The 19,881-nt window shown below is 35.3% G+C and overlaps 1 protein-coding gene across 1 annotated transcript in view; it reads left to right on the plus strand.

The window, feature by feature from the left end:
* wdr27 (WD repeat domain 27) overlaps positions 1-16,846 on the plus strand; it is a 36,048-nt gene extending 19,202 nt beyond the window's left edge. Inside the window, exons 23-25 of the mRNA XM_043255050.1 lie at positions 842-944; positions 3,599-3,697; positions 16,428-16,846. Of these exons, the coding sequence (XP_043110985.1) occupies positions 842-944; positions 3,599-3,697; positions 16,428-16,493 (268 nt within the window). The 3' untranslated portion in view covers positions 16,494-16,846. The remainder of the gene's footprint in view (positions 1-841; positions 945-3,598; positions 3,698-16,427) is intronic.
* The last annotated feature ends 3,035 nt before the right edge of the window (positions 16,847-19,881 follow it).

Here is a 19,881-nt window from a genome sequence, read left to right on the forward strand (position 1 = left end):
TTTTTTTCACTTGAAGCTTTTCCAAGTATGTAACGTTATCTTGGTCATTAAGACTAAACTAGAAGAATGCAGGGAAATGTGGTCTAGCAATTGAAAACACAACCCCAACAGGCATGGGAGTAATGAAGTGAAGCATCTTCTCAAGTGCCTTCTAATGTTTCCTCCCACATTAGTTTACATATTGCCACTGGAAAACATTGGAGTCTGAAGAAACATGGAGCCTGACTATTTGATAGCACCTTCATGAAGAAAACACAGACTCCAGATGTGTGGTCAGATCCCACTGAAAATGATCCTGTGGTTTTGGTTTTTTTACTCATCACATTGTTCCAGAAGATGGTTCCTATCTGCTGTATGTTGTTTTGGAATGAGTAGTGTCTTTCCAATGAATATTTACATACTAAAGGAGGTGATGTCTCAAAGAAAGCCAAAATTAGCTCTAAAAATGAAAGCTGATTTTAAACAGATTCACTTTGAGAACAGATGACCCTTTTGTTTTTGTGCCAAAGATTTGACTTTACTGAGTGTTTCCTTTTTTCGGTATTCCCCTTCTGATTGAGTCAAATGTGAATATCGTGATTGTCTACAATGCAAACATGTCTAAATTTGGTATTGATACATGCTGTATTCTTATGCATTTTCCAGATGCAAAGAAGTGGACCCAATTGGATAAATATTTAAATTAAATGCATAAAGGTCAATGTTAAGTAATTTTAGCCTTAGCAACTTTGTCAGACCCTTGCATATTATTGCCTGCAAACCAGTTCAGTAGCAAATTAATGCAAATTAGGCACATAACTAACATAAGTAATGTATCTTTCTTTCTGTCCATCTCTGTCAGGTGCGTTCGCCGATATGACAGCCACATTAATCGCTGTCACCATTGTACTGCAGTCTTCTCACCCTGCGGTCGCTTCATAGCTACTGGCTCAGAGGACCATTCTGTGAGTAGATTTATAATAATATATTTCCTGTAAGCCTTGTCTCTGTTTCTTTCAGCTCATCCTCTCCCTGTGTTTATTGAGAATTGCTTCTGCTTGTTTTAGTGAAGTGTTTTACGGCGTCATGATAAACACAAGGTGTAATAGAATTCATAAGACCAATAATTCATAGTATGTCCACATTTTTACAAGCATTGTACAAAATGTACAGAATAGCTGTAAATCAGATAATCCTGTTCTGGCCCAGCGTGAGCCTGTGTATCTTGACAGTGATAATAAAAACACCATTCAAGACTGCTGTGCTGAATACCACATTTCTCACAAAAGAACGGGTTTCTTTCTTTTATTTTTAGAGGATCTTTCTTTTATCTCGTTATGGAGACAAATCTGTAAAGACAGTGTGAAATATAGACAGTATTTTAGCTCCAAATCCTAAGGTTAAATGTATAATTTCTGCACCAAATGGAATTACAAAGTATGTCTAGAAAATGCTTTGTAAAGCCTTGAATTGTAGTATAGATAGATAGATAGATAGATAGATAGATAGATAGATAGATAGATAGATAGGGAAGACTGCATTAAAATGTGCATATAATTTACACCACAAATGCTATCTAGAGGGGAAGTTTGAGAGGAACCTACAATCATCTCAGTTTCGCTGGACCACTTTTTTCCGTTGACCTCTTTAGTTCTGCCTCTCTGAGTATGTCTTATCATATCCAGCAGCTGCATCACATTTACTGCTGAGCTTCTCCATGTCTTGTGTCTTTTGCCAGAATTGTCAAAACAATTCGCTCATGAGGAAAACAGTGGGATATCCATACTTTCATGGTGTTCTCTTGTTAAAAGAGCTCTGAGAAAAAAAAAATTCAGAGAGCTGTTCGTTCCAATGACCTTGAAAAAAAAAAACTGTGGATGTTACTCAACAATTTAATGAAAAATGACTAGCGATAGTGGACTTTGTCTCATGCACTCATGAATGACCTAGATTTAGCTTTTCACAGAGAAAAGAGTTGGCCCTATTTCTAGGTCAATTGAACACAACTTGATTAGTTTCAAATAAAATTGATTATGTGAATGTTTTTATACAGATGGTAAGATGTCCTTGCTTCCACTGAAGCACAAGATGCTCTTTTTGCTTTATTCTTACATCATGCTGGAGAACATTATGATTGGATTTTACACAAACCTTGCAGCTTAAGCTGTCATTAACTATACAAACAATTTAGATTTTTCTCTTCTAATCCAAAATCATAATGCCAATTCAGAACTGAATATTTTTAGTCTTTTTGAACAATTGCTTTTCCATATGTGTCACCATTGCCGTCTATGCTCTGTTTGTGTGTGTGTGTGCGTGTGTTTAGTCTTTGCTCAAGTCAGTGGAATAATATGTGCGTGTTGATAGCTGTTATTAATCGCTGACACTGGGTAAAGCAGGACAGTTTTGAGAAGATCTCCACAGCACCGCCCGCTTTCCAGTGTTTCTTGGAAGCCGAATGGAGACAACAGTAGTGAGCTACTATGCTGTTATTTGTGGCTGTCTTGAGACTTCCTTAAGCCAGATGAATTTGTTGATGCATTTTATATTTCACGAGACAATCACAGAAAAAGGAACTCTATCATCACCCCATTACTGCATTAATTCCAAGCCACATTATGTGTAAGCCATAAACAACAAATACAAGTATGATCAACAAAAAGTGATTGATTTTGACCACATCTAGCAGAGAGGACATGGAAAACGTGGCAAGTTATGCTATTTTCCGAAACTTTTAACCATCTGTGTTGCACATATCAGAAGCAGTTTAACAGGATAGTTTACCCCAAAATAAAAATTCTATATTCATTTATGCTCAGTCGTTGTGAATTTCTTCTGTGGAAAGCACAATAAGAGTCCAAATCTAGATAGTACGGTGTGGACCTTTTTAAAATAACGTCTTTTGTGCTTTATAGAAGAAAGAAAGAAACACTGACAAAATGTTGTTGGTAGCTTATAAAACTTGATCAAGAAAGAGCTTTAATTGATCGTTGCTTCTTATTTGGACAAAGTGTTGGCAGATCTCACAGGCCTCCTATCTGTTGAACATTTCTTTTGCACGTGAAGTTAAAGCAAGCTGAAGTTGATTTGTAAGTTGTTCTAGATAAGGCCATCTGCTAAATGCCTTAAATATACACATAATTGGATGTTGCAAAAACCTGTTAGCGGTCTCTGGCTTCTTTCTGGCACAGACACTTGTGTCTTCTACAGAACACTCTCAGTGTATTTCCTAAGAGGCCTGAATAAGAAACACATGGAGGTATCCGTTCAGTCTGCTGAGATACATCTCCTGTGTTTATCTGTGTTAATGACAGATACTGTAGATTTTCTTCACATCATTATTAACCTTTTCATTTGTTTTGTTAATGCTGTAAGTAATATGCTGTAAATCCTTGTTAAAGAATGATTACTCCACCATTCAAAAGGCTGGGGTTGTTAAACATTTTTAATGTATTTTAAAGAAGTCTCTCAAATACTGAAGTCAAAGACATAGTTTGAAAGTTTATGTGAGTTTAGAAAGTATGTGAATATGTAATGAGGCAAGCAGTTTGGTTAATATTGATGTGTATAAAATGTATTTCATGTGCTGTGCTGAGACTTTGTTTTAAATTTCTTCTAGGCCTATATATATGACACACGCAGCAGCAACTTTCTCCATAAACTCCCGAGACACTCTGAAACGGTCCTGAATGTGGCTTTCAACCCTGCCAATCCAGAGGTAAAAATTCATTAATCAAGAACTCTAATGCAACTCATTTTACTATGCTTTACTACAATACCAGTGTAGCTATTGACTAGTGTTAAAGGTCTAGGTCAGTTTAGTCTTTAAGACACTTTAGTTACCAATTGCTTTTATTTTGTCTTAAGAAACAAGACCAATCACACAACCTGAAAGAGTGAAATTGTCTACAGAACTGTTTGTATATTAACTTTGGGCTGAATTAATTATAGGTTTCAGTTAAAAGGAAGTACATATATCAATACAATATAATACATTATTTGACAACTATCAACTTCTAAGTCAACTTCTTAAACATCATGGAACCAGAGAAGTGACTAATTTGGAAGATTTACTTGCATGCTTCTTATAGAAAATGCACGGGAGGTTAGACTCATTATTGGTTTCAGTTATGTTTGAATCCATTTTAATTCCTGTAAACAATTTTATTTTAATTTATGTTCTGCACTTCTTTTGCCTCGTTTGCTGGACTTTCTTTTTAGTGCATTGTGGGATAGACCTCCCAACAAAGGATACATGCTGTCCTGCCTTAATTAGAAAAAGGTTTGGTAACATCTGCAAAATTTCAATGAACTAGAAAAAATATGTCAGCAGTGTAGACCACAAAGCAGTTTTCTGTTGGTCAACGTGGCGAATGTGTGTGTCACAAACTTCAACCTTGTGCAAAATCGGCATGGGGAAATATGCTTGGTCATGTGGATTCCCATTGAAATAACTGGATTTTTACAAAAGTTGAACAATATTAACAGTTGTGACTGCAAGTTTAATCTGAAACCAGGTATCTTTTTTTTTAGATTTGTTTTTGCCATTTTTGTCCTTTATTTCAATAAGGCATTATGATGACAGGAAGTGAAGTAGGAGAGAGTGGATGGGATAAGAAAAGGTCTATGAGTCGGAACTCAAACTTGGGCACGTCCAAAGCACAATGCCGCTTTATATATATATATTGTTTATATGTATATGGCTTGAACAAAACCTGAAAGCTTTTGGAACAGCCTTTTTTATATTATGCTTAAAACAGACCTCCCCTGTACATTTTATAACGCTTTGTGTGTACTTTTTTTTGGTGGACTTGAATTTGAATTGAATTCTGGAATTTGCTTCCAACCACAAAGAGTATAATGATAGACAGATTCCCTTCCATCTCAAATATGACATAGATTACAAAAACATAGGGTATGAAGCTATTGAAAAGAAGAATCTCTTCAACTACTGAATGGGATTCTTTTATTCCAGCCTAACTTGTTGAGTTAAGCTGAATATGTTTTACAGTGTGTTTTGTCCTGCTGCCTTGCTGTGGGACCTATGAGGAGCCCCATCTTCCTTTCACCGTTAAATGAATCCACAGAAAAAGGTTCCACAGGGGGGTTTCAAGCTACGAATCAAAGCTTGTGTGGGGAGATCGCTGTGAGACACAGCACGAGCCTCTACACCCCTCGCTCGGTCTAGTGTGTCCTCACCTCGGTCCCTGCTCTCCAACACAACTCAACACATCACTCGCACAGGCCTGTTACAGCCATCATACTGCTATTTTAATAAACAGAGTCCTCATATCGAATGGTAGTCATATGCATTCCAACAAACGTCTTTGTTTCTTTCTCATGTTCACATGAATGTTTTGCCAACTGTGCTAAAGGTGTGTTTTGAGGAAAAAAACGTTTTTGGGGGGTATATTCTTTGAGTAACGCTGGAGATATTATGTGTTGTGTTCTTGTGTGTATGGAGGATTGTGAATCAAGTATATGTACTCTGCTAAGGTTGTTATGTTAGGCACAGGAGAGCTCTAAAAAGACTTTAAATCAAATTTTTCAAAGGTTAAAGAGTCCAGCGGGTTCAAGGGTCCAGTGAGTCCGATCTGATTTAGTAGCTACAGTATAGATTGAACAATATAGTTGCAATGTTACAAAAGTACTGTAGTGACAGATCTTTTCTTCTGTATTGTGACATACATCCAGGTGAAACGTATTACCGAAAAGAAAAAATGTAGGGCGTGAAATTTGTTCAGCGCAACGGCTGTTGATTGCAAGGCGGTTCTGAATGCAAGCTTGCAGTCGATTTTAAGAAAGGGCCAGGTTTTTTGTGAACAAAATAAATGGAGAATTTTTTATGAAAATGTATGTGGTGAAAAAACCAATGAATAAAGAAACTGCATGCAGGAATAATTCATAATAAAATCTATAACATGCAAAAAACAGGATGAATTAAAAAGAACAGATTACCCTAAAATTTCAATTCTGTCTTTGTTTACTCACCCTCAGGTTCTATGACCCTCTTTGGTGGAACATTAAAGTCACAACGTTATGTGAACATGAGGATCAAACAAAGACGTTTGTTGGAGTGCATGTGTGACAAAAGTTTTTGTTGAAGTTTTTCCATGTAATTAAAATGAGTCATGGCTGAGACTTTAAAAAGGATTTTAAAAAGATGCAAGCTATACATATTTCCACATTTAAATTGTTTGTGTGGTCACACATTTGAGTCTTTGTTCCTTGATAATTCATGGCATTCCACATTCATTATCATTTAAATGAGAAAAGAAAGTCATATAGGTTTGGAGCAACATGACAGGACTTGGGTGAACTATGTCTTTAAATAACAAATTAGCAATCTCACTGTAACCGTTTTTGATCAGTGGTGGATGCGAACGTGCTGTAACCTTGGACAGCGGAACGCAGGGAGGGGTGAGTGGTAATTTACAGGGCTGTAAAATGTATTCTTTGGTTTAGTGCTACAGGACATTTTTGCAAGGGAAAGTGTGATTCATGCATTGCAAATGTGTGGGATTTATAAAGCGCTCTGGAGTGAGCTCAGCGTGTGCTCACGTCTGTGATTCTCTGGGCCATGAAAGGGAGACGTGATCGGGAGGGAGATCTTCCTTGATGGGAAATGCTCAGTTATCATCTGGTCAGTATATCAACAGAAGAGCCGAAGCTGTCTGAAGTCATGCCTTGTCTCTGGCCCTTGGGCAAATGAGCATTTTGAAAGACTGTTGCGCTTTCCATTAAGGGCTTCGGGTGCATTGAAACCTCAGGGCTATGACATCTTTGGCAGGGAAATGCTAGTGATTTAAACAATCAGATCAAATACATTAGCAACATCTACAGGTACATTTTTTTATATTGCACAAAATTTCTGTTACAGTAATAAATGAATGTTTCTTGCGCTTGAATATCTCAGATTGAGACTTTTTTAGAGACTCTTTATTTAAAAAAAAATGTAAATACAAAAAAAGGAAATACTGTCATCATTTACTAATTGTCATGTCTTTCCAAATCTACCTTATATGCTAGCAGTTATTACTGCAGTGTTGAGTATCGCATGATTCTTCAGAAATCATTCTAATATGCTGATTTGGTGCTCAGGAAACAAGTCTGGAAGCATCTGACTTTTTATTGTTTTTTTTCTCTCTGATCTCTTTTTTTCTTGTTCACTACTGATGTTGTGTATAAAAATTCTATTTGAAGGTTCTTTAAAAATGATTTTATTCTATAGGTTTATTTCATTATCAGTGCCCAAGTAGTGTTCTTTTTTGAGCCAGGCTTTAAGATACTCTTATCTCCTTGGCTGTCTTATTTCTTGACCTCCTGACCCCTGTGCCTTGGCTCAGTGCTTTTAGCACATCTTAATCATTTTCTATAAATTCAACTCTTTTATCCGTCCATGACATGACTTCCCAAAGCATCTTGGACTCCGACGGACACCTTTTGGATTCCCAGCACTAGTTGTTGTTCCAGTACCTCTGCGCCATAACTCAACTATCTGTCATCTGCAGAGCATTCCTTATCTGAGCAGAAAAATTGTGCGCTCATCTCAGCTACATTCTGTTTATGAATAAGAAATAGGGAGTCTTTGAGAGATGAGCAGTTGTCGGAACAGAATAACAAACAGGCTTTCCTGCGAAGCTACGTTATGTTCGAGACACAATGTTGACTTTAAAGGAACAGAAATTCCAAATCTTTCTGACTTACTTTTGTCTGCTTAAGACAAGAGAAGATATTTTGAATGTCAACACTGAATGAAAACACTGATTAATTTTTCACCAAGCTGTCTATAAATTATTGGCTTCGTAGATAAGATTTGTAATGTTTAATTTAGAGTTATTTTATTGTTTTTAAGGGTCATTGCAAACACCTGATCGTAGATCCAGTGGCTTTTATGGAAGACATTCCAGAAGACTGAAGGCATTGAGTTATTTTTTCTGATGTTACCCCGCAAACAAGAAAAACAGATAATATTTGTACATGGCCACTTTATGGTTTTGAATAAGATGTATGAGAAGATTTATTGTAAATGATTTAAAAGCCTGTTTTTATTATAGTTGCACTATTCCCTACGGCATATTGTCCTGGAAAAATCATTAAAACAGAAGGATTATAGTCAGAGAAAGATAATGAGAATAGAAATTCAAGTCCAAATCTAGGTCAGAATTTGTCTTTGTGAAAAATGAGAACTTTTGTGTGCAGTCTATCAACGTGTGACCACACATCAGGCTGAAGGGGTCCTGCATAAACGATTGAAAACCCTGTGAATGATTTACAAACATTGTGGTTGTGTAGATGACATTAATTGGTCACACCAATCACGTCTTTCTGGGGAATCTGTACTGCAAGTACGACTGCGAGTCTTGTAGAAAAGCCACATCGTGTCATCTTTCAGAGATCCCCAAATGATTTATCTCACTTTCATGTTAACACATAGAAAATATAAAACTGACTTACAGGCTTTGACAGCATATGCTCTGAATGATCCATTGGTGCATCTGTTTAAATGTTGGAGTGTGTATAAGGTCAGGATGTAGCACTTTAAATGATCAGCATGAGCCTTTGAAACAGTTACTTGTCCGAGGCCAGAAACAGATGCAGCGTCATATTTCGTGGAGATGGCCTTGAAAAACCCCTCCATACTAAAGTACAGACTCTAGTGTGATGGTTATGTATTAGCCCTGACAAAAGAGAATGTAATGCACCTGTTCTGCATTAGGTGCTCAACACCACATTTCTGGAATGATGTCCCTTTGAACGTGTGAAGGGACTTCAGGGGGTATAAAGTTGGGCATTATTAAACTTTGCTTTTTTTAAGTCAGGGGTCCAAATAGGTCCAGTGGTTCTGCAGAGGATCCACCAATTATTGTTTAGAAAAAAACATGCGTAGAAAAAAACATTTGCAGCCAGTGAACTTTTTATTATTATTCAGAAATGATTGTATTAAATTGATTAAAGAGACAGTAAATGCATTTATAATGTTACAACGAAAATGAAAGAACGGCACTATTTTTAACATTAATATTACTAAAAAATATATTTCTTGATCACCAATTCAGCATATTAGAATGATTTCTGTAGGATTGTGTGACACTGAAGACTAGAATCTTATGAAAATTCAGCTTTTCCATCACAGTAACTTAAGATCTATTCATGCACAAAACAGTTATTTTAAATTGTAATATTTCACAATATTACTGTTACTGTATAAATGTATGCCTGGTGGACATAAAAGACAGGTTTCAAAGATATTTCAAAAATCTTATTGATCCTATAATTTAATTAATATTGTTTTTTTATTTTAATCGTATGACTCCATGATGATTTAAAAGCCAAAGCCATTGCAATTTAAAAATAACATATATCTAAATGCTTTAATGGAAAGCTATGCATATTATTATATGCAGGATTAAAATACAGCACTCAATTGTATACTTTTTTTAATGCTCGTTTTTATAGTTGTATGTATTTGTATATAATTTCATTCATGACAGCTCTCAGGATAGATTCAAAAGTCTTTATTAATATAAATAGAATCTGCATCAGTCTTGGAGGGATGCTCTCTATCCACTAAAAGGGTCCTTGACCTGAAAATAATAAAAAGAGCTTTTGATTGCTCTTTATTTGAGTATATTGTCCATGAATAGGACGTACCTGTGGAATGTAGTGTGCTCTTCTCTAGCCTAACCAGGTCAGCTTCCTAGCAGTTTTGTTTGAGTCTGGAAGTACGCTTTGGCTTTGGCTTTTCACTTCAATGGCTGATCAGATCATTATGTGGACCATAAATGGCTTGTTTTGCTTTGGTAGTACTCCTTATTATTCAAGCACATACAGCAGATGTTGAAGTGCAGTCTGTCTGTTCTCGAAAAGGAAATGAAGTGTCCTCTGGTAGAAGTCTCCAGACACAACTCCAAATTTATCACTTAAAGAAATAATTCACCCAGAATTTTTGTCACCCTAATGTTGTTCCAATTTTTTTCTTCTTCTAGAAGAGATATTATTTTGAACACTTTTTTTTTTTCATCCTCATTCCCATCCAACTGCAGTGCATGGACACTGAAGCTTTTAAGTTTCAAAATGTTTGCAGCTGCAACATATCATTAAAGTAGTCTTCTGAAGCAGCACAACAGGTTTATACGTAGAAAAAAACTAAATTAAACTCATTACTCATTGAGCTCTAGCAAGAGAAGCGCAGTTCAATTCATGAATGACAGATTCTTTTAAAATAGAATCTTTTCAGTGACTCAGTTGATTCAGTTGTCAGAGGTTAACAGCTCACTGAAGGGCAATATTATCAGTAACTAGGTCCAGATTTGTCTCACACAAAGCTATTGGTTGGCTTCGGAAGGTTTTATGAGACTTTTATGGTGCTTTTGCATTATTTTTGAAGCTTTTGAAGCCCTTATCCCCATTATAAGACCAAAAAAATGCCATGTTCCTATTTTTTGGGGTAAAAATATAAACATGCATCTTTGGCTGTCTTCATTTTTGGCGGCCTCCGATTCACAAAGTGGTTTAGTGTTCATTCCTTTTGATAGGTGTAATCACAACCAGTCTCGTATTATAATTTCTCCAGTGTGAATTGGTCCTTGTGTTTTGAGCTGGTATTGATATGCACATGGCCTTGGGATGTGCATGCACTGTTTTGCCTTTTTTCATTTCTTTTTTCTGTTCCAAGCTCTTATTCATTCAGATTTCCAAGACTGGAAGTGGAAAGTCTTAGTGGTCTGTGTTGTACTGGCTCATATACAGAGATCTGTGGAGTTTAAAAGCTCAGTTCATAAGTCAACATGCATTCCCTCGCAGGTCTCTTTTCATTCGGACGTATAGTGGACGCTTTACTATGAGGAATGTGGATAGAAATCCAATTTGATATCCAGTTCTTATTTGAAATGTTCTCCATCACTCATACCTGGGTGCACTGTTTTTACTCACAGTAATCAGTGTAGTGTGCTAAAGTTTCTTTTCTGTGTTTACTGCATAGTGTTCCCCAGAGAGTTTTAATGGCAACTATAAAATTCTTAAAAACATACAGTTGCTCCAAACAATATTTGGACACTAAAGTCACACTCAATATCTGAATGTGATAATAAGCTAACTTTACAAGCAAGATATTTCCTATTTAGCCAGGTTTGCTAGGAGTGAAATAATAGAAATTAAGACAAAAAGCATTTGGGCATTTTGTAACTTGTCAGCTGTAAGTGGAACATGCACCTAACTACACTTGTGTGAATTCACACTGAATAAAAATCACTTTTGCACCATTTGATTAAAAAAGGCGCTAGAATGTCTGACAAATACAATTTCTTTCAAAGAACCCTTAAACATTATTTACTCAAAAACATAAGTAAAAAAAATAATAATATTGATGATAAAAAAATGTTTCAAAAAATTAAGCTTTGGCATCACAGCAATACGCTGCATTTTAAAATCAGTTATTTTAAATTGTACCAATATCTCAAAAAGCCACGTTCCTTTATTTTTAATCAAGTGCATTCAGCCTTGGTCAGTAAACTATAAAAGATGGCTCAGAAAAGTGAATTTAATTTTGAAACCATGCTGAGCATTATTCGGCTGCAGATGCCACTTGCTTTGATGTTTTGTATATAATACAATGGCATTCAGACATTTTTGTTTTTTTTGCTTTTTGTGACTTGAATGTCCAAATAGTTTTTGAGGCCACCGTATATTATTTCTTCGCATTCAGCGGTATTTGTCTTTAAGTTGTAGCACATGGATTTTGGAAGCTATGTGTGACGAGAAAGAGTTATATCCTTAGACAGAGGCTGGATTTTATTGCATAAACAGCTGTAGCTGTATCTCTTGGCTGCTTTTTGGTCATAAGTTTGGAGAGACATTTAGTACATTGAAAGCCATTTTGTATAAAATAATACAGAATCTTAAGGTCATCCTTTCAACTTTTTCACGAAATATATTTTGCCTTCTTAGATTAAGCAAAATATATGTTCATATTATATTATATTATATTTATTTTTATTTTTAATTTCTTAGTTTTTGAAATAAAATATATTTTATAAATGCATGGGTCAGCAGTTGGCCCTTGGCATTGTAGTATAACTGGCCAATTTATAGCATTTAAAATGAGGTTATCATCACATTTTACACTGCAGATGCTGTCTGTAATGCTTCAGTGTTCTCTGCCAAAGTAGATGTCATCCTCATTCCAGGACATTCCCTATTTTAATGTATTTCAGGTGTAAGATTCTCCTAGCATAGGTTTTTTTTTCTCTGCTAATTCAATTTTCCATCTCGCTCACTTTTGTAATGTTAAGCTATGTGATGTCAAAAAGTAGTTTTTTGTGTTTATGTTAGACCTATTATTCACATAATAACACCGGGGAAGATATCGCACTCAGGCTCTGTAACCTACTTTTGCTTGTTATTCAGCCACTTACAGAAGTTCCTATTGTGAATGGTCATATTTAATTCAATTATTCAAGTTAAGTTCCTCTTTTCAAAACACTGGCTTTTTGTGTTATTAGGACATCTAAGGATGAGTCATTGCTGGCAGATGAAGAAGAAAAATGAAGGCTTTTAAACAGTGGTTTGCGCACATAGAAGATATCGGTGTGTGACTCACACCTTTGGTGTCCAAATAGCACAACTACTATGTACAATTCTGAAAGTACGTATAATCCCTTCGAGTTGGACTTGGTTTCTTCTTAAAGTGCTCACAGCTTGACCACCTAACTTGAGAGAGAGTGAGAGAGACTTTCCGTTGAAGCAGACACTACCAATAAGCCAAGACTGAGATGTTCCTGTGGAAGTTAGTGCAGAGGTGTGACCTTTCTGTGACATTAACAGATGTCTTCTGTGCAGGTTCTCCAGAAAAGCTAGCACCCTACCTGTGTGAGAACCTGCAAAAATCAGTGCAGGTCTGCATGAGAATTGTCTCTTTCTTTTGTGCACTTTTCTTTGATTAACGATGATAATGTTATTTAAAACTGTAAAAGTGTAGTTAAATAATAAATAATAATACTGAATAATTTTTTTTACAGTATGTTGTTTAAATGTTTGGGATCAGTAAGATTTTTTTTTTGAAGCAAGTAATACTTTTAAAGACATTTATAATATTTATAATACATTTATTAAGCTTCTTTTCTTCTGTTCTTTTGAAAATCATTAAAATCTGTTTTCAACATTTATCTTCTTAAAATATTTCTTAAGCAGTAAATCAGCATTTCAGGCTTTGCCATCACAATAACATACATTTTGAAATATACTGAAAAAGACACCAGTTGTAAATTTTAATAATATTTGACTGTTTTACTGTATCTTTTTGATCATTTAAAATGCATCGTTGGTGATAGATACTTCTTTTTTTGTTAGGAATTCCCTTTTTCTTTTTTCCTTTTTTTTTATGAATTTAAATATGATTAATTGTTGAGTACATTTTCACTGGTGTCTTAAGCAGTTATCAAATCAGAATGTTCAGTATATGAACATGCAAGTGATGGAAGATGTTGAGTTGATGTCAGCTTTGGGGTGGTTTTGGGCAGCTTTTGGACTGTAACTGTAATAGAAACTGAGGGAAGTAGGCAGTCAGGAATTGTGTTAATACAGAAAAATGTCTTGGATACGCAGAGTAACCTGACTTCTGATTGTTAATTGTGTAGAATTAGTCAATGGTCAAGCATACTAAATAAACCATCTTTCCCAGTTTTGCTAAAGAAGCTAATATCTATGGTAAAATAAGAGTGTGAGCCCAGCAGGATGGCATATTTTCCTGCTTGTATAACTCTTGTGGCTTTGGGCAGTGGCAGTGGCACTGTCAGTTTGCTTTGTCTGTGCTCTCAGCTTTTCCCTCTGAAAGTCTACACATTCTTTTGGAGACACCCCTCTATATACTGACACCAGCCCTGAGGCAGCTGGCTTTATTCTTCAGAGCAGATCATTCAAAGTAATTCAGACTGTTATGCCAGGCCGCTATTTGGCAGAAGAAGGTTCTATGTCATTTTATATGTTCTCATAATTCTAATCACTTTTTTAAAGACAGGTTTAGAGCAACTGAGCAATTAAACTGAGTAATTGAGTCTTCACGGCTTCAAGGTGCCTTGGTGGATTTTCTCTGTGACTTCAGGGTAATTTGAGATGTAATAGGATTTTGCTGAAAATACTTTTTTTTTTTTTTTTTTTTTTTTTTTATGGAAGTAAAGGAGACTTTTGAACAACGCTATTTGATCAGTTTTCTCCGTTTACATTTATATTAATTTCCGATATCTAAGGCACTGCTGTTTTCCTAAAATTTATGCTTTGGCCTATACTTTTAACACTTTTTGGTAGCGTCCTATATCTGCCATTTCTTGGGTCACTGCAAAGGTAGCCTGACTAAAAGCTTTATATCCTAAAGAGGCTATTCTAACTATATTAAACGATCCCCCTATGAGCTAAAAACAAACATGTAAACATGTCTACAAGTTATTTATCGTTCGGCTTTCATTTTGAAGTCTTGATTTGTGTTGCTTCCTTCCTTAGCCTTCAGCCAGTGAACCTAGCAGTAAATCAGGTTATGAAACCTGCGTCAAAAAAAAACGATATTTTGCATTCTGATTTATCGTCAAGTTGCTTGTAAAACCATTTAGGGTGAAGTATACTCTTGTGGTAGAAATACTCAATGAACAGAAGATCTGGATACATGGGAAAGGGAATTCTTCCCTAATAACTCATTATTTTTTATGTAGATTTTACGATGGAAACTTCTTTCTGCGTTCTTCCACACAACAGAATGCATCTGATCCAACTGTAATATTTTTCACTTAAATGTTAAAATATCTTCATAAAACAAGCAACAATAAGGCTTTGTACTAAGCACTGAATGTCAAGTACCAATTCTCACTATTAACTAGCATGCATATTACTAGGATATTGACTCCTTACCTAACTAAGTATTAATAAGCAGCAAGTTATGGGTTTGCTCAAAAGCCATAGTTAAGAATTGGACCTTAAAATAAATTTTGGTTTGTTTAGTCTCAGTGGTTCAGTTACACATATTAGTTGCTCATTAACATGCATATTACTAGAATATTAGCTATTTATTAGTGTTGGTTAAGCTCATATAAAAGCCTTATTCTACATTCGTAATCCTACCCAACACCTTAACAACTACCTTATTAACTATTAATAAGCAGCTAATTAAGAATTTATTGAAGGAAAAGTCATAGTTTATAACTAACAAGTGTTATATATTCTAAATGTTAAAAAAACAAAACATATATTTAAATGTATATAGTATATATAGCTGAATGTTTATTCAAATTAATCACACTCTGTTTGTTTTAAGCATGATACAAGATTTCTACATTCATGAAAATAATTAAGAAAATTCGTTTTTTAGGCCTCGTGAAGCCAAGAATTTTGAATGATCTCTAGTCTATAGTCATGTTTTTTGTAGCTCTGAAATATTCAGTGTAATAGAAATTGTGAATGTAGCCCCTAAAAATATTTTAAAGAAATCTACACCAAGTTATTTTGAGATTAGAAAAATCTTGTTGATTTTGCATGGATGTAAACATCCAGCTTTATACAGCAGTTTAAACACACCGTTATGAAATTAAACTGGAGGAACAATACATTGTGAAAGGTGACTGCACTGACAAAGCTTTTGCATATCTAGATGCTTTATCTCTAATCATTCTCAGATCAAATTCTCCGATACCGAAAACGTCTGGAAATAAATGTTTCAGTTTTACCAGACCAGATAATATAAGCCCATAGACAAATTAATGTTGCCTTTCAAAAGACTTTACTGTGTCTGTAAAGGCAGGTATGTGACATTTTCTGTTCAGAACCCGCTCCAGACCACTGCCAAGGCAGTTTGATGTCACTCTGTAAAACCTAACTGGACAACCTCCCACCTTTGACAAAGCAATGAGGTCATTCTTTAAAACCCTCCAGGCACTTTGTGGTGGTTAGACTCTTTACCACGCTGGACTGTGTGTGTGACAACACACTTCTGAGGTTTCGCTTCTGATTCGTGTCTGTCAAAACATGAAAATCCAGATTTGGTTTGACTCCAGTAAACAAACTTCTGATTAAATGGGGTTTCATAACAAAGTGGCTAATTGTCTTCAGGAGAGCACAATTCAAAGTGCAGGACATAAAAGTTTCAGAACATTTTTTATTGGCAAATATAAATAAATGAAAACCATCAACCCTTTTACCCCATCATTAGGATGGCAGATGTGTTGTTATGAAATGCAACGTTTCTGTTTTGTCTGTGGCTCGCGATAATATTGGATTACGAAATTGCCTGAACTATGCCATTGATTGTTAAACGGCACTTTTGGAATTAATAACTGCAAACAAGCACTTAAGTTCACTTGAATCATTCAAGACTTCGTAGTTAAAATAGACAGTTTTATCATGAACTTATTCACGCAGCGACAGGATGTTTCATGAGTGAAGTCTTTTTTTTTTTTTGTTCACAGCTGTTGACTGGAACACTCGATGGAAAACTGGCTTTGTTTCATCCGGCCGAATCTCTTCTCCCTTAAGTGTGGGATCTACCCCAACGGCTCAGTTCTTGCCCCAAGTTCACCGATGGTTGCATGTCTTACATCAGTCACGTTGAGATTACTCTGCTGGCGTGCCACCTCTGAGACCTACATCATGGACGCGATCTGTGATTTCATCATTTCAGCCGCCCCTGACAACCTACAGATGTGACAACATGCTCACACCCTAAACCGCGAAAGCCAAAGACGCACCCTCAGACAAAAGACCGTTTGAGCTTTACATAGAAACATGTTCCCATGCACTGATACACATACTGTACACGCACTATGCCGTATTATGCACAGCTTTATATGTTTATCTGATGCGTATTATTATTTGCAGCAAAGTGATAATAAAGTAACCGTAAATCTTCTTTTTTAGAATGGCTTACTTTGTATAAAATACAGTCATTTCAGAACCCGAATGGTTTATTTTCAAGGTCATCCTCTTGCTGTGCTTTGAATGAAGATGAATGGAAGTTTATGAAGATGGATGGTGAGTTTATGTTTCAGGTTTTATTTTGAAACCAGAGCCGCTTCCCATTATCTTTCAGCCCCCCAGAATTAATAGTAGAGTGATGAGGGCTGTAATTGACAAAATAAATGGAAACAAGACAACTCGTAATTCAGTATGTAGAGAGAGGCTCTTAGCAATACATTATTATCTGTTACATTTTGATATTTAATTCTATGGAAGTCGTTTGATGCTAACATTCTTCAAAGCATCTTCTTTTCTGTTCCACGGAAGGAGGTAAGTTGTACAGGCTTAGAAAGACAGTTGGTGAATTATGCCTTTAAGATTACAAGCATTAATCAGGATAGATTTGAACATATAATTTTTGTTCGAAAAATTCACCTTAATGCATATGTGTAAAACTTGATAAAAGCTCACTAGATAAAACAAAGGCATAATGAAGTTATCAATTCTGTTATCTTTTCATATTTACAGGAATGTGGTATGAAAAGTGTACAGATTTACATATGTGTCCCTGCAGAACATAACCAGCCATAAGGGTCAATTTGTTTGAAATTAAGATTAATACTGAAAAGGTTTTCCATTGATGTTTGATTTACTAGAATGGGACAATATTTTGCAAAGATGCAACTATTTAAAAATATGAAATTTGAGGGTATAAAAAAAATCTAAATATTAAGAAAATTGCCTTCAATGTTATCCAAGTGAAGTAGCAATACATATTACTAAACAAAAATTAAGTGTTAATATATTTACAGTAGGAAATGTAGAAAAAATCTTCATGAAAGATGATCTCATCTTTACTTCATATCCTAATGATTTCCATGCAATGCGCTGTCTGCTATTTCAACAAATATACCCATGCTACTTATGACTGGTTTTGTAGTCCAAGGTAACATATTATTAGCAATAATATGAAAGTGAACGGCACTTCATAAATAACATTGTATCTATACGTCACGACTAAACATGCATCATCCAAATTTCACACAACAGCATGAAAACTGCATTTTCAAATGTATTTTTGGAGACCATTTTCAAAAAAAAAAAGATTTAACAAAAACACTATCTTAGTGTGGACAAAAGGCCAAAACGAAGAGAAAAGGTGAATGCGTGGATTTTAAACCAAATCGAATGTTTATTTCTGGTTGCATTTGCTACCATTGTAGTCACAGGCTGGACAAAATCAAAAATAGTCAGCATACCCGAGACTGACAGTACAAAACAAAGTGTGAGTGATTTATGTACTGAATGTGCATGAATCATTCACACAGGTTTAATGCATGTGGTTTGGGCTTTCAAACAAAAACCTAACCAAGATGTTTGAGGAACAAATTGCATTTTAACATGTTTAAAGATGGGATGCTCATCTGAAAACAACACATATATCGTGTCTTTCTAGCGTCAAGAGATCTTCAAATAAGTGATAGAGAAGAATGTTAAGTCTTTAATGATGGGTGGTGTCCACTACAACTGCTGGCAGCGTTTCTGCATCAATAACTTTTCTGAGATCATTCTGTTCTCTGCCCATTTAGCAAATATCCCATAGGGTTATCTTTAGCAAAGTACATTTTGAAACAGTCCGTATTGATTCTCTTGATTGTTAATGTTACACCTTACTATTTAACCTCCTTAATTATTTAAGAAACGTTTATGAAAAAATAACCTAGGCTACGGGCTAAAATTAATTTCCTTTGAAAGTGACCATGCACTGCGAGATTTTGTTTTGAAAGTATGAAATACCTATTGAACTAAAGAAAAAAGTAATTTTCTAAATGTTCTAAATGTGAATGGAAACAATTCAGCACTTTTTGTTCATTGTTATGAATCATTACAGGAAAGTATACTCACCCCATATGACTTCAGGCAATAGCTGAGGCAGTTTTGTAGTGGTTTTATGTCTGATCTCTACTTTTGAATTTTAAAAAAACAATAACGCTTCAGCTTCTCTCTAATTGGGTTTGGCTGCTTTTCCTAAACAAAGAAGCTGTGCACTTCTAATGGTAAACAGAGTGATGTCAAATATGGATGCACTTAACTACCTCATGATAGTCTGTTTCTGTGAATAACAAATTCTGGTGAAGTCTGTGTGTGAGCTACTTTCAGAGACCTCGCTTTTACAAATATGCTCCTAACGACTCCAAGTTTATGACAGGATGCTGAAAACTTGCTTTTGGTGATGTGTGAAATGAGCTGTCAAAAAACAAATGGAGAATAAATTGAGATTACCGAATTGGCCAGGGCTGTTCTTATTACAGCTGCCAACGTTACTTAGTGCAGTTATTAATAATAAAAAGATTGTTAAATACGTAAACCTGTGCTTGATAAATAGTTGTGCGAAACCTTGGTTTTCTTTGCTTTAGTTGGCATTTTCAATCCATTTGTAGACTCAAATATAGATTTAGAAGTGAGCATGAAAAACAAACCTGACTCCACCTCATTAGCCTGAAGAGGTCTTTATGATTTATAAAACCTATTTTGGTGCTTTATTTAGGTTAATGAAGAAACGTTTCCCACATTAGCCTTATGTCTGTGAGTTCTTTCAAAGCATCTTCCTTCGTTCTGTCAGTACAGGATGTAATTCATTTATTTTAGATAAGATGGGGGGTGAGTGAGGAGCACTTTATCAATGAAGCTCTGCACTTATTAATGATGAGAGAAAGACAAATTGTTGTGTGGGTTTGTATATGCGTGACTCTGCCAGAAACAACTGTTCTGTACTTTTTAGAGGCATTAGGACCTTAGCTCATTTACATGTGTCAGATTATAGTTCAGTTTTATTCAGTAATTTTCATTTAACACGTTGGTTTACTCTGCAAAAGCAATTTTATGTCGCTTGCCTATATGGAAGCCCATTTCCACCACAGAATAAAAAATAAATTAATAAAATTCTTTTTAAAATTAAAGGTTTGC

This window comes from Puntigrus tetrazona, chromosome 13 (genome assembly GCF_018831695.1).
Source record: "Puntigrus tetrazona isolate hp1 chromosome 13, ASM1883169v1, whole genome shotgun sequence".
Lineage (NCBI taxonomy): Eukaryota > Metazoa > Chordata > Actinopteri > Cypriniformes > Cyprinidae > Puntigrus > Puntigrus tetrazona.